At 50.9% G+C, this 13,794-nt stretch overlaps 1 protein-coding gene across 1 annotated transcript in view; it reads right to left on the minus strand.

The window, feature by feature from the left end:
• Positions 1-2,084: 2,084 nt before the first annotated feature.
• The window catches only part of LOC144120294 (monocarboxylate transporter 12-like), a 52,453-nt gene continuing 40,743 nt past the window's right edge, over positions 2,085-13,794 (minus strand). Inside the window, exons 4-5 of the mRNA XM_077652686.1 lie at positions 2,269-3,132; positions 2,085-2,188 (exon numbers count right to left, since the gene is read on the minus strand). Coding sequence (XP_077508812.1) covers positions 2,085-2,188; positions 2,269-3,132 — 968 coding nt within the window. The remainder of the gene's footprint in view (positions 2,189-2,268; positions 3,133-13,794) is intronic.

Raw genomic sequence — 13,794 nt, forward strand, 5'->3', positions numbered from 1 at the left:
GCGGAGTCCCTCATTCCGCGACCCCGTTGGTCCTGACCGCTGCTCAGGTCCGCCGAAACAGGGCCTGTTGGACCGATAGTTACGGCGTTGGCACCTGAGCTGGGGCAGTGGAAATAGAAGATAGCAGGCAGTTTGAAGAAGTGAAATGAAAGAGGTGAGGGGACAGTAAGAAAGGATAAAGGAAGAGGTGATAAAAAACCATTTAAATAACAATACATTTGTACAATATGCACATGCGTGTGGAGTTAAAAGAAAAAGGAAAAACACAGGCGCACAACCGCTGGGGTGGGGCGCCCAGCTGTTGATCGTCCAAGGTAGCACACGCCTCCGTGAGCGTTCCGTCACTGCGCGACACAACCTAGAGCAAGACCGACGAGACGTCAAGCCCGTCTGTTCGAGAAATGCACAGAGGCTCACCAAGGTTCACTCACTGGTGCGCGCACTGCCCTGCGGCCACAATAGCGTCTTGAGCGAGTTGAAGTATGCCCGGCGCCCTGTAGGCCGCGAGGATATCACGACGAGCGTCGGTGAACGCGGAACAGCGAAGGCGCAGGTGCTCCAGTGTTTCCACTGCACCGCACCCATCGCAAACATCACTCGCCGCGATTCCGTGACGCACCCGTCGTTCCCCGAGCCACAAGCTGCAGCCAATGCGCGCGCGGAGGATCATAGCTGGTTGCGACCGCGTTGTTTGGAGCTCCTCGTGTATGACGCCTTTGCAGCGAGCTGCTGCACAGCACAGAAGGGTGTGATCCGCTTTCCAACGATGCTGACGATCTCTCGCTGTATCTCCGATGCAGCAGGCCAGGGCGGCCAGGGGCCGTAGGAGTGGCGACTTTAGTGAGGCGCTCATATTCTAGCAGCGCCGCGCCCATTCGAGAGCGCAAGTGCGTGCGCATGCACTGTAGTAGCATGCAGTAGCAGCGTAACCTGGTCCGCCGCGCTGGCGTACTCCAGCGTTGTGACAACGTCCGATATCGAATAAGCCGTGCACCGCACCCCACGGAAACCCTTATGCCACTCGTCAAACAAATCAGCCTCCGCAGCTTGCTCGTTCAAACGCTGCAACGCCATATGCCCCATGAGCTTACCCGCCGCCGATGTTGATGCCACTGGTCGGTATCCGGCCAGCTCCGTAAGTGGGCACCTTAGCTTTCGGATGGGACAGACCACCACGGTGCGCCAGTTCTCCGGTAGTTCCCCGCGTTCCCGCACCAGGTTGATTTTCTGCTAAAGGATCTGTCGTTGCTCCGCATTCAGGTTTCGCAGCATCTGGTAGGTCACCTCGTCCGGTCCAAGCGCGCGGTGGCAACGCTGCAGCGCATTCTTCCCTTCCGCCGCGGTGAAAGGCGCGTCACAGGACCTTCCGTGGTGAAGGGAGAGGGACTGGCGGCGCTTTTGGGGCAGTCGGGAGCAGCCATGCTAGCTGCGCTTGCGAGGCTGGGCGGCGCGAACCGGTCAGCAAACCGCTCCGCGAGCTCCTCGTAGCTCAGCCCGTGATATCAGTGATATCTTTTCAGTGATATCACCCTTTTATACAGGATCACTCCCATCTACATACAAAACGTGCGGGCAGAGAAGTCGTGGACTTTGGCATTTAAGGCACATCTGTTCGACTTTTTTGGGCGAAAAAACAAAGCCATCATTTTCGCGCAATGGTGGCGCAACATTTTCAGACTGTTTTCTTTTCTTCGTGGTCATATCTGCTTATTCTAAAGCAACACCTTCTTTCCTCAACAAACTGCATGTGGAACTAAGCGCATTTTCTTGAGCCAGTATGGATGCGTCTGGAGCTGTGAAGACATCACGGCTACAGCTCGATTTGGACTTAACGCACGATCATTTAGTGTATCTGACTTGTTGACGGCGCTAAATATTCGAAATAGTAAAAGCATACCCCTAGATTTGATAGAAGCGCTACGTAAAAGATCAATAAAATGGAAGACCGGAAGACTTACAGCATGTCGACTGTTACCGCGGTGACCTCGCACCGAGCTGTCATTACTTTCCTCTTAAATATCCAGATGGCCTATCAACTTGGAATTCCTGCGCTTTCCCCGCACGCAGTCAAGTCTGGCGTCGCTTCATTTGCACGCCAGACGCGACAGCAGAACGGCCATGCCAAAATTGAGCCCGGCAAGCGTGAAGTAAAGGTAGTCGTACGAGCCCCTTGCATCGCGGAAGAAACCTGCATGGCGGAAAATACGCGCTTGTCTCAGTAAGGGAAGGTTGCACTGCGGCACCAGGCCTTTCTGTGCTCCAACTCACCCAATATGGCGGGCCCGGCAAACCACACGGGTAGGCCGACGATGCCCGCCACGCCACAGCAGAAGCTGAATCTCTTCAAGCCAATGTGGTCAGCCATCAGCACGGGCTTGATGCACAGGATGTAGCCCTCCGCCACACCGGCCACGCAGCCCAGACCCACGACTTGTCCGAACGTCGAGACGAATGGAATGGCTACGAAGCACAATGCGCTGACGAAGATGCACCCGGCGGCCACACGCGTGCGATTGAACGCAATCTTGTCCATCAGGAAGGGCACAACCACGCGCCCGCAAGCCTGTCCCAAGCCGCTGTAGACCACTATTTTCTTGGCACTGGTGAGTGCCGTTCCTTTATCGACGATATAGTCCACGATGGTGGTCGCGTAGGTGGTGAAGGTGTAATCGGAGACGATTTGGAAGAGCACAAGTGCATAGAACATCGGCATGGTAAATGCGGAGAGCACGCTGTCTGAAGACACCAGAGGGTTCGTATTTGACGACGACGCGCTCGGTACCTCGGCCTCGTAAGGCGACGCGCTGAGGGCTTCCTCGCCGTTTTCAGCGATCACTCCTGTCGCTCCGTTAGAAGGCGGCCTGCTGTCCTCTTCTGCTCCGCAAATCCTAAATGGGCGAGGAGTTCTGGTCAGAATGATGACGGGCAACATATGCAGCATTAGACCGCCCATCATAAGAAGGCAGCCGTGTAGTCCGTATCTCCTCGTTAAACAAGATGCTATGGGAACTGCCGCCACTCCGGCGACGACAGTGCCGACGTCTTTGATGGCAATGGCTGTAGCTTTGTACTTGTCAAAGTACATCATCAAATATGTGGCGATGCCCAGTAGTGCGCTTCCGACGCCAGCTCCTGAAATGAACAAAAGTCAACGACACGACTGGAATTCGCTGTACACAGTACGCAGCCGGGATGGGTATTTTATTTTGAATTCTTTTTTGGCAGTCCATTTGATAGCAGTGCCTGAAAACAAACACTGAGAGCTTAATAACCTTCGCCAACATGATGTGCTTCCGTGACACACCGTGCTGGTCATTTATTCCGCCACTGAATGCTTCTTGACTTGCTTTCTGTTCATACTTTAAGATATACATATAGTTATATACTATATTATGCGATAATTAATATGGGAACCACTTTGCTTAAATTTCAGTGATATCAACTGCCAGAGATCTAATGCGCTGGTGAAAACCGTCTGAACGTACCCGCTACAGAATCCTGACGTGCCTAAGTTTCTATGACATCCTTTCGAAGAGCTGAAACCTGTACAAACACCTTGTATCATTCTCTCTCGTTTTTTTAATTCTGTAAACAGTCGCGCTCATGCGGACCTATGGCGCTTTAAGTCAAACATTTTAACACGTCTTTAAGGGGTCCCTGAAAAGGATGTCAGAGGTTGGCTACAAAATGCTTCCATTATGTAGAGTACTGGCCACCGAGCGTTCGTGCCGCGTACGAGACCTCGTGCAAGTTATATCGTGGAAGTGACGTCAGCATCTGGGGGTTATCATTGGTTCCCCACACCAACTCATTCAGATATCACGCAGCTACCATAGCCGCGGCCACTCCGGCCAGAGCCCTATTGACTCTGGCGGATCAGGAAGCTCCGCCCCCCGGCGAATTCCCGCGCGCGTCGGCAGCCGCCGGTGGTAGCGGGGGGGGGGGGGGGGGGGGGGGGGGCGCCACCGTTTCAGCATAGAGGGGAAGGCGTGAAAAAGCTAAAATTCGTATTTTCACTTCATATAACTCAGCTTCTACAAAACACATTAAAAATTTCTTGCTGGAGGATATTTGTAAAGAGGTATTCTGTGATTGCGGTATGCCTGTGATGTAACAGGACGCTGCTTTACGAATATTGTACACCAAGAAATTCTTTGATGCCCTTTGTGGAAGGTGAGTTATCTGTCGTCAAAATCTGAATTTCAGCGTCTTCGCGCCTTTCCCTCTCCTCTCGTCATGTTTTGCACGTTGAAAGGTCGACGCTCGTCCACCGCGCCGCCATATTAGTCGCGGCCATCGTAGTTCTCTGACGTCTGAGAGAATTTTACCAATATCTACCATTGAACTGGCATACGCAGGAGCGGCGCGACGGAGGATGGTGTGAACATGAAAGAGTCGCTAGAAAGGGATCGCAAAATCGCAAAAGCCAGAGTGGCTTGCAGAGAAAAACTTTGTTTTCTTCAAGCGGCAAGCCACCCAGCTCACAGAGGCCAAGTGGAGGGAGGTTCTAAAAGGTCTACTCTGCGATGCTAACAATAAAAAGGATAATAGGACGAGCCGTGTGGTGATGTTAGAGAACGCAAAGGTCCCTGATAGGTTGTTAGAAGTGCTTGAGAGAGGACCAAAGTACGGCATTCAACCAGTTGTGCCTGCCCATGAGCTGCTCGCCACAAACAGGAACATTGCTGCGAAAGTAAAGGGTGAAAACCAAGAACGGTGTTTGTTGGAAGGGGTGGACTGCCTAAAAAAGTGTGTTACGACTGCTGTGACCAGTAGACTGGAACGTGATGTTAGTCATGTTACGTCCTTTTTTAAAAGGAATGAGTCATGTCTCCTTCAGTCGGACAAAGATGGCAGGTTTGTGGTCATGGAAAAGGGCCTTTTCAATGAAAAAGCATTGCAAGCGGTTGACAAGAATTTTATTGCCATTAAAAAGGAGGCTGTGAGAGTTAAAACTAAATTCATTAACTTTTGTAGGCACCTGCAACTGCCGAAGCTGGCCAATGACATAGTGAAAAGTAAAAGGAACTCTCTTTCAGTTTTCTTCACTGCAATAACCCACAAACCTGACATACCGTTCCCTAATATAGTGAGCGAGAATGGTTCCTGGCAGCATAATGTTAGCGGTTTCTTGCAAAGGAAGCTTAACCTTCTTAAGCTGGACGACCCTTTTCGGGTTAAGAACTCGCTGGAGGTTGTTAATTATTTTAAAACACATCCAGAAATTAGGTCCGCGTTTTCAGTAGACATAGAGGATTTGTTTTATTCCGTCCCACACGCTGAGCTGCTGGCGTCTGTTATGTCGTGTGTTGAACGGACAGGTGAATTGGCCTTCCGGGATGCTGCAGGTATGTCTGTGGAATGTTTTTTGAATTTATTGGAGCAATATCTTAAGGTCACTTTTATTGTTTTTAATCAGCAGCCCTACTTGCAGAGAAAAGGTATATGTATTGGTTCCTGTGTAGCCCCTATTTTATGTGAAATTTTTTTAGCTGCTTTGGACCAGGATCTTGCACAGTTGTTTTTAGGAGGACCTGTTTTTAAAGCATTTAGATATGTTGACGATTTTTTTATTCTTTTATCCACCGGTTTTGACAATTCTTTTGAAGCTATTGTGTCCAGGATTTTAAGTGTTTTTAACCTCAAAGGTCGCGGTCTAGTTTTTACGCATGAAGTCCCAAGTGAGAAAAAACTGCAATTTTTAGATCTAAGCTTAGCGTTCCGGGAGGACCATTTATGATGGGGTTACTATCCCCGTACTAGCAAGGAAATCCTGCCCTTCAATACGGCGCATTTAAAAATTGTGAAGCGCGCCATCGCCTCTCTCTGCATTGAGTTTTCGCTTTCAAAGTCATGTCCGCACCAAATGCACGATAGCTTAAAAAATCAGATTGGCCGCCTGTTGGCTGCTGGCTTCCCCTCGGTGGTGTTGACTGCCGTCGCTGAAACCCTCCTCCAAAAAACAAAACGCTGTACCAGGCCAAAGAATCCGGATGAAAGGAGCCCTGCGGTAAAACCTGAAGTTATGCCTTATGTGCACAACGTATCACATATTCTGAAGAAGGTGGCTAACAGACACGAAGTACTGCTAGTATTTTCAGCAGCAAACAAGCTGAACAAACTTATACCCCGGATTTGTGGCACTGAGCGCCCTGGATGCAATATAAAACATCAGCGTGTTTTCACCCGTTGTATGGAAGGAGTGTGTACGAGATACCCCTGACCTGTGGAAAGTCCTATATAGGGCAAACGGGGAGGTGCATCAACAAACGCCTTGGGGAACATTGCAAAAAGGTTGAAAACAATAAAGATAAATATGCCAACTTGATCAACCATGTTAATATGTGCAAGTGCGAACCTCGACTGGAAAAGGCGAGGATTCTTGGCAGGAGCAAGATTAAACAGGCGAGGCTTTTATTGGAAGCGTTTCACGTAAAGAAAAAGGCGGCTTTGTGTGTGAGTGACACGTCAGTGAATTTGTATGCGGCGGAGTACAATTTTCTGTGCAAAAACTGATAATGCAGGGTGATAGGTTATGGCTGTGATAGGCACATGGAGTGAAAAAAAGTGGGCGTATCCTGAGACTATTTATCTGTGTGGTTTTCTTGAGTAATAAAGAGTTGAAAGTTGGCGCCTGTCCGTTGCCTCCTTGTCTGTCCTTTGTATGTGTGGTTTTACTTGCGCCAAGGTGGATTGTTTCCAAGTTTCAAAGAGACTTTCCTCCGCTTCTCGATGTGACTTAGTTACCGTGAAATCCTTGAGCAGCACTGGTAATTCGTCTGTTGTACTAACAAACATTTTTTTTGCGATCGCTTGAGACAGCATACGCACTCTTACTGTGTAAGGAAGACGACGAGCATACGCGCGAGCCGCATGGCCATTGCCTGGTGCACGCTCCTGGCTAGACTGGCTGCCCTCAGACGCTTCTTTGCTTGGACGAAGCGACAGGAGTGTGCGCTCTGCTGTGCAAAATTTTCTTCAAGAAACGCAGCGACTCCCACTCTAATTTCTTTTTCCCGCTCTCAGTCAGTACGACATTGCAACATTACAGGCATTGTGTACTATTATGCACATTAAGCAATTGTCCCGTCTTCGATCTCCAAGTTAACTGGACCCCTTTCCTTCCCTCTTCCAATCTATCAGACTACATACTATTGCCACTGCTTTTCCCGTCAAAACTTACCTGTATCCAGTAATTAACCGCCTGTGTCTTGGCCACTCCCCCGTAGTGGGTATGTGCCAGCAACGTCTGAGGCCTTCCTTCCTTCCTTCCTTCCTTCCTTCCTTCCTTCCTTCCTTCCTTCCTTCCTTCCTTCCTTCCTTCCTTCCTTCCTTCCTTCCTTCCTTCCTTCCTTCCTTCCTTCCTTCCTTCCTTCCTTCCTTCCTTCCTTCCTTCCTTCCTTCCTTCCTTCCTTCCTTCCTTCCTTCCTTCCTTCCTTCCTTCCTTCCTTCCTTCCTTCCTTCCTTCCTTCCTTCCTTCCTTCCTTCCTTCCTTCCTTCCTTCCTTCCTTCCTTCCTTCCTTCCTTCCTTCCTTCCTTCCTTCCTTCCTTCCTTCCTTCCTTCCTTCCTTCCTTCCTTCCTTCCTTCCTTCCTTCCTTCCTTCCTTCCTTCCTTCCTTCCTTCCTTCCTTCCTTCCTTCCTTCCTTCCTTCCTTCCTTCCTTCCTTCCTTCCTTCCTTCCTTCCTTCCTTCCTTCCTTCCTTCCTTCCTTCCTTCCTTCCTTCCCTCAGACTGCTGTTGGCTCTGCACCAGTTAAGAAGCTTCTGCGAATAAACCCCGCCTTACATTTGGTGCAGGTGCCGGGTAATATCCTCTCGCCTTGGAACTTAGCAACCGAACGCTACCCCCTACCGCGATGCCTAACCACCAAGCCGTACAAGCGAGCCCGGCCACCGTCGTCTGTGCTGGTTCTCTCCGCCAGCGAGACCCCGCTACCTTCAGTGGCACGGACGACCATGATATTGAGGATTGGCTCACATCGTATGAGCGGGTGAGCGCATACAAGTGGGACACGGAAACCAAACTGAACAATGTGATTTTCTATCTCACGGGCATGGCCAATCTGTGGTATCGGAACCACGAGGCAGACATTACATCATGGTCTGTTTTCAAAGCAAACTTCTCAGAGGCATTCGGCCGCCCGGCAGTCAGAAAACTCCGTTTCGAACAGCACTTGCGTGCGCGGTCGCAGCAGTTAGGCGAGAACTTCACGAATCACATCGAGGATGTCGTCGATCTGTGCAAGAGGGTGAACGCTCAGATGTCCGAAGCCGACAAGATCAGGCATATTCTCAAGGGCATTGATGACGACGCCTTTCAGATGTTGTTGGCGCGAGACCTGCGCACCGTCCCGGAAGTTGTCAGCTACGCAAGCAGACGGCTCTGACACGCGAACACACCACGAACGTTGACTCGCTTGCTGGCCTGAACGATGCAAGGGACCAGTCATCGCTCCTGCCGCACAACAAGAGCTTCATCGTAAAGAAGTTGCTCGGCAGATCTCGCTTATTTCGCGCCAACAATAGCTATCACCACACATAACTCCGAATCTGCGGCACATCGTTCAAGAACAGGTCGCTGAGGCTCTCCCGCAAGCCCCTCAGCCCACACCTCTCGCGGCCCCGCTGACATTCGGACGTTACGCGACCTCGTCCACCTACCAATGCTCCGCCTCCTGGTCCCGTTAGAGAGCCCGCTGCTTTTATTCCGCCGCCTGCTCATCTGCGAACCTCCTGGGGCACGCCTGATAATAATCGACTGCCTGCTCCACTGAGAAACTCCTGGCGCAAGCCTGAAAACCGCCCGATCTGCTACTTCTGCGGCTTGCCAGGTCATGTGGCGCGGCTTTGCCGTCGACACATGAACGTCTCACGAACACTTCCTGATGTTTCCGGTTACTGGTCCCAGCGTCAGTGCTCAACTCCTGCTGAGCCGCCCCTAAGCTGCTCTCTATGTCCTAAGCGCACCGCCTTCTCTGGACGCCGTTCGCCTTCTCCACGTCGGCGCTCCATCTCTCCGATGCGACGGCTTCCCTCGACCACTCAAGAGGAAAACTAGGTGCCACTGTTCCTGGGGCCAGAACTGCGGAGTTGTCGAAATTTGAAAAGCCTCGTTTGTCTGGCGCTAATTTAATTGCAGTTTTTGTTGAAGGCGCATATGTGATAGCGCTTGTCGACACCGGTGCTGCGGTTTCTGTCATGGATGCAGCGCTTTGCCTCTCTTTGAGTAAAGTGAAGACGCCGCTTTCTGGACCGTTGTTACGAACTGCAAGTGCGTATCTCATCCAGCAGCGTGTACTACTCGAGTAGTCATAGAAGACATTTTATATTTGGTTGAGTTCATCGTTCTGCCGTCATGTTCGCATTCGATCATCTTGGGCTGGGACTTCCTATCGCTCCAGGACGCGGTCATCGACCCTGCTCGGTCTCAAGTAGCGCTCTCTACGTTGCCGAATCCCGTGCCAGAGACTGAAATTTGTGCACGGTGCCCCTGTTTCTGCCAAAGCTTTTGTCGCCGACAGTACCGATATTCCTGCGTGCTCTTCCGTGATTGGGCCTCTCTCCTGTGCTTGTGTTCGCGATGCCAGGGTCCTCTTCACGCCGTCTGCTACTTTTCTGCGCCGCCATTGTCTGCCGCTGCCTTATGCCCTGCTCACTTTACTCGCCGGCCTCACCGAACTATTGTTCTTCAACCCGTTTTAAAGCCCCTTCGCTTTGCGCCGCTATGAATGCGCCGGCACCATGCAGCGGTTTATATTCAGTTTTAAACTACCCCGACGCTGCTGCAGAATCACCACCGGTCGCCATGGACGCCCTCAGATCACCTACTCCTGCGCCCGCCCCGTTGTTGACCGACCTATTCCTTCGCTCTATCGACGCCACTCTACCTCCAACTCAGCAAACCCAGCTTCTTGAGCCTCTTGAGGAGTTTCGCTTCTCCTTCGATTGCCACCAACGCGTTTTGGGGCGCACGTCGACTGTCGAGCACCGCATTGACACCGGCGCCCATGCCCCTCTGCGACAGCGGCCATATCGTGTTTCCGCCACTGAACGACGAGTTATTGAACAACAGGTAGACACCATGCTGCAGAACGGCATTATTCAGCCTTCCACCAGCCCCTGGGCCTCCCCGGTTGCCCTCGTCAAGAAGGATGGCTCCGTTCTATTTTGCGGCGATTACCACCGCATTAATAAGATCACACGCAAAGACGTCTACCCTCTGCCCCGTATTGATGACGCTCTGGACTGCCTACAAGGCGCGGAGCTCTTTTCTTCCCTTGATTTGCGCTCCGGTTATTGGCAGGTCCTAATGGCAGCTGCAGATCGTGCCAAAACCACGTTTGTGACGCCTGACGGCCTCTACGAGTTTACCGTCATGAAGTTCGGCCTGTGTAACGCTCCTGCTACTTTGGAGCGAATGATGGATACCGTTTTGCGTGGCCTCAAGTGGAAGACGTGCCTGTTCTACCTGGACGATATCGTTATCTTTTCACCTGACTTTCAAACGCACCTATGTCGCCTGATGGACGTCTTAACAAGCCTCACAAAGCAGGCCTGCAGCTGAACTTTAAAAAAATTCACCTTTGCAGCCCGTGAACTGATAATCTTAGGTCACGTTGTGTCGAAAGACGGTGTGCGCCCTGGGCTGCGAAACTTCGCGCCGTGACTGAATATCCCAAAGCTTCCACCAGTAAGGAACTTCGCAGCTTCCTAGGGCTCTGCTCTTATTTTAGGCGTTTAATTCGCAGCTTTGCCTCAATTGCTGCCCCTTTGACTCAGCTGCTCGGCACCAATGTCGATTTTTCGGTTTGGTCACCCGCATGCGATGACGCCTACACCACCTTGCGTCGTCTCATGGCGCCACCCATCTTGCGCCATTTCGACCCGGCGGCCCCAACTGAAGTTCACACGGATGCCAGAGGTATTTGTCTCGGTGCAGTGCTCGCCCAGCGCAAATATGAATACGATGAATGTCGTTGTCTATGCAAGCCGCACTCTCACAAAGGCTGAGTCTCACTACTCTGTGTCTGAAAAAGAGTGCCTCGCCATTGTGCGGGCCTTAGGCAAGTTTCGCCCTTACGTGTACGGCCGTCCTTTCGACGTCGTTACGGATCATCGCGCCCTTTGTTGGCTTTCTTCATTGAAAGATCCCTCCGGCCGCCTGGCGCGATGGGCGTTCTGTCTACAAGATTAGAACATTCGAATCGCCTACCGGTCGGGCCGCAAGCATCAAGACGCCGACTCCATGTCTCGCTCCCCGCGCCCCGCCGAACTTGCCAGCCTCTGCGAAATTCGAGCCGCTACGCCGTCTCCCGTGCACCGTCAGTGACATGCCTTCTCAACAGCGCAAGGATCCATGGATTCGTGCTCTTCTCGACTTTCTCTCCGACCCATCGATGGTTACACCATCCCGCGCCCTGCGCCGTCAAGCTTCCCATTTTGACATCTGAGATAACCTGCTTTATCGCCGTAATTATCATTCCAATTGACGAAAATGGCTTCTCGTCATTCTTCGCCACTTCCGGTCCTATATCTGCTCATGTTTTCACACTGACTTACAATGCGGTCACGCAGGGCTTTTCAAGACTTACACGCGCCTCCGCCTTCGCTACTACGGGTGTGGCATGTACAATTTTGTTTTGAAATGCGTACAGAGTCGATCACACTTGTCTGGAGCGCTCAAGAGGTACCGTCCGGGAGAACTAAGGTGACATTCTAAACCAGGTATTGACTTTCTCAGATAATGCTTGCGCTGGAGAGCAGCGAATAGACACGTGAACCGCACAGGCATCGACGCCTTAACGCTAGCAAAGCAGTTGCGAAAATATTTCACTTCATTTGCTCCGCAGCACACCGCCCGAGCGCTCTAGACAAGTGTGATCGATTCTGTACGCTCGTGCCTTGACTGCCAACGCCGCAAGACACCCACTACCCATACTGCTCGTGAGTTGCAGCCGCTATCTTGTCCGCCTCGCCCTTTCGACCGCGTTTGCATTGATTTATATGGGCCCCTCCCCTATACTGCTTCTGGCAAACGATGGATCATTGTTGCCGTCGATCACCTCACGTGGTATGCTGAAACCGCCGCGCTCTCTGCTGCCACGGCACAGGATGTGGCATCCTTTTTTCTGCGTCGGTTCATCCTTCGACACGGTGCCCTTCGAGAATTCGTCAGCGACAGAGGCCGTGTCTTTCTATCTGATGTCATCAAGTCTCTTCTCCGTGAGTGCTACGTCATCCATCGGACTTCCACCGCTTACCACCCTCAGACCAACGGCCTCACTGAACGCTTTAACCGCACTCTGGGGACATGCTGGCTATGTACGTCGGTTCGAATCACACGACCTGGGATCTTATTCTCCCGTATATTATGTTCGCGTACGATACTGCTACGCAATCTACGACAAGATTTTCTCCTTTCTTCCTCCTTTATGGCCGCCATCCCTCCGTTCCTATTGATATTGTTCTCCCCTACCACCCTGACGCATCTGAGTGCACCACCGTTTCCGAAGCCGCCAGGCACGCCGAAGACTACCGCCAGATGGCCCGGTCGCTCACGACAGCTACCCAGTCTCTTAAAAAAACGCGCCACGATGAAGATTAACCTCCCCAGGATTTATCGCCCGGCTCTCTTGTATTGCTGTGGATACCTCCCAGTACTCCGGCTTCTCCCGGAAACTGCTCGCTAAATATCAAGGGCCATATCGCATCTTGGAGCAAACATCTCCAGTCAACTATATTGTTGAGCCCCTAACACCGTCACCCGATCTCAAATGCCGCTGTCGTGAGACTGTCCATATCCAGCGCCTCAAGAGATACTACGACCCCGCTGTCTTGTCCGCCCCTTAAGTCGCCAGGATGGCTCCTCTTCTGTTCGGGGGCCATTGTAAGGAAGACGACGGGCATACGCGCGAGCTGCATGGTCATCGCCTGGTGCACGCTCCTGGCTGGACTAGCTGACCTCGGACTGCTGTTGGCCCTGCTCCCGTTAAGGAGCTTCTCCGAATAAACTCCACCTTACAACTGGAAGGTCAGTAAGTCTATTCTGCTCTATAAATCAGGCAACAAGTATTCTACCCTTCATTCCCGACCTAGAGCGCTAAAAGGCATTTTGTGCAAAATGATAGAACATCTTGCAAACTTTCTCGAGTGAAATTCATCTCTCAAATTCACAGCATGACGTTCGACGAACTTCTTCCTACGAAACTCAACTCGCTTCCTTTACTCTGGAGCTGAACACCATTTTTCATAACAGTTCAATGGCCATTTATATTTTCAATTATATTTCCTCAATTACTCCAAGGAATTGGATAAAGTGAATCAAAAACTCACTTTACGAACTACGCCTCTTTACCATAGATTCCAAGTTTGTCAGTTGGATTAGGACATTTTCTGTTCATAGCTTTTATTCAAACCCAGTGCATTCCGGCGCTCCCCAAGAGCCGTTCCTTACTGATCCTTTTCTTATTTACATGAACAATTCACTTTCTCGTAACTCCTCTAATATTTATTTATCTGCTCATGACTGTGTCTTTTTGTTAACAGAAACAACGTGCACCTATAAAGTAGCTATCCTTCAATCTGACCTCAAATACGCCTAATAGAAATTAACAAACGACTAATAATTATATGTTTGCGTATCGATCACTTCGAATTACTCCTTCGTTCATTTCTTTAATGACATCCTCTTAGATGTCTGACTTTGTGTAAGTACGAGTATCGTATTGTTACTCAACTATGACTTGATTCCTATAAATCTCATATCTTCGTCAGACCCGAGATCGGAAGGTAAGCG

The sequence above is a fragment of the Amblyomma americanum genome, chromosome 2 (genome assembly GCF_052857255.1).
Source record: "Amblyomma americanum isolate KBUSLIRL-KWMA chromosome 2, ASM5285725v1, whole genome shotgun sequence".
NCBI lineage: Eukaryota > Metazoa > Arthropoda > Arachnida > Ixodida > Ixodidae > Amblyomma > Amblyomma americanum.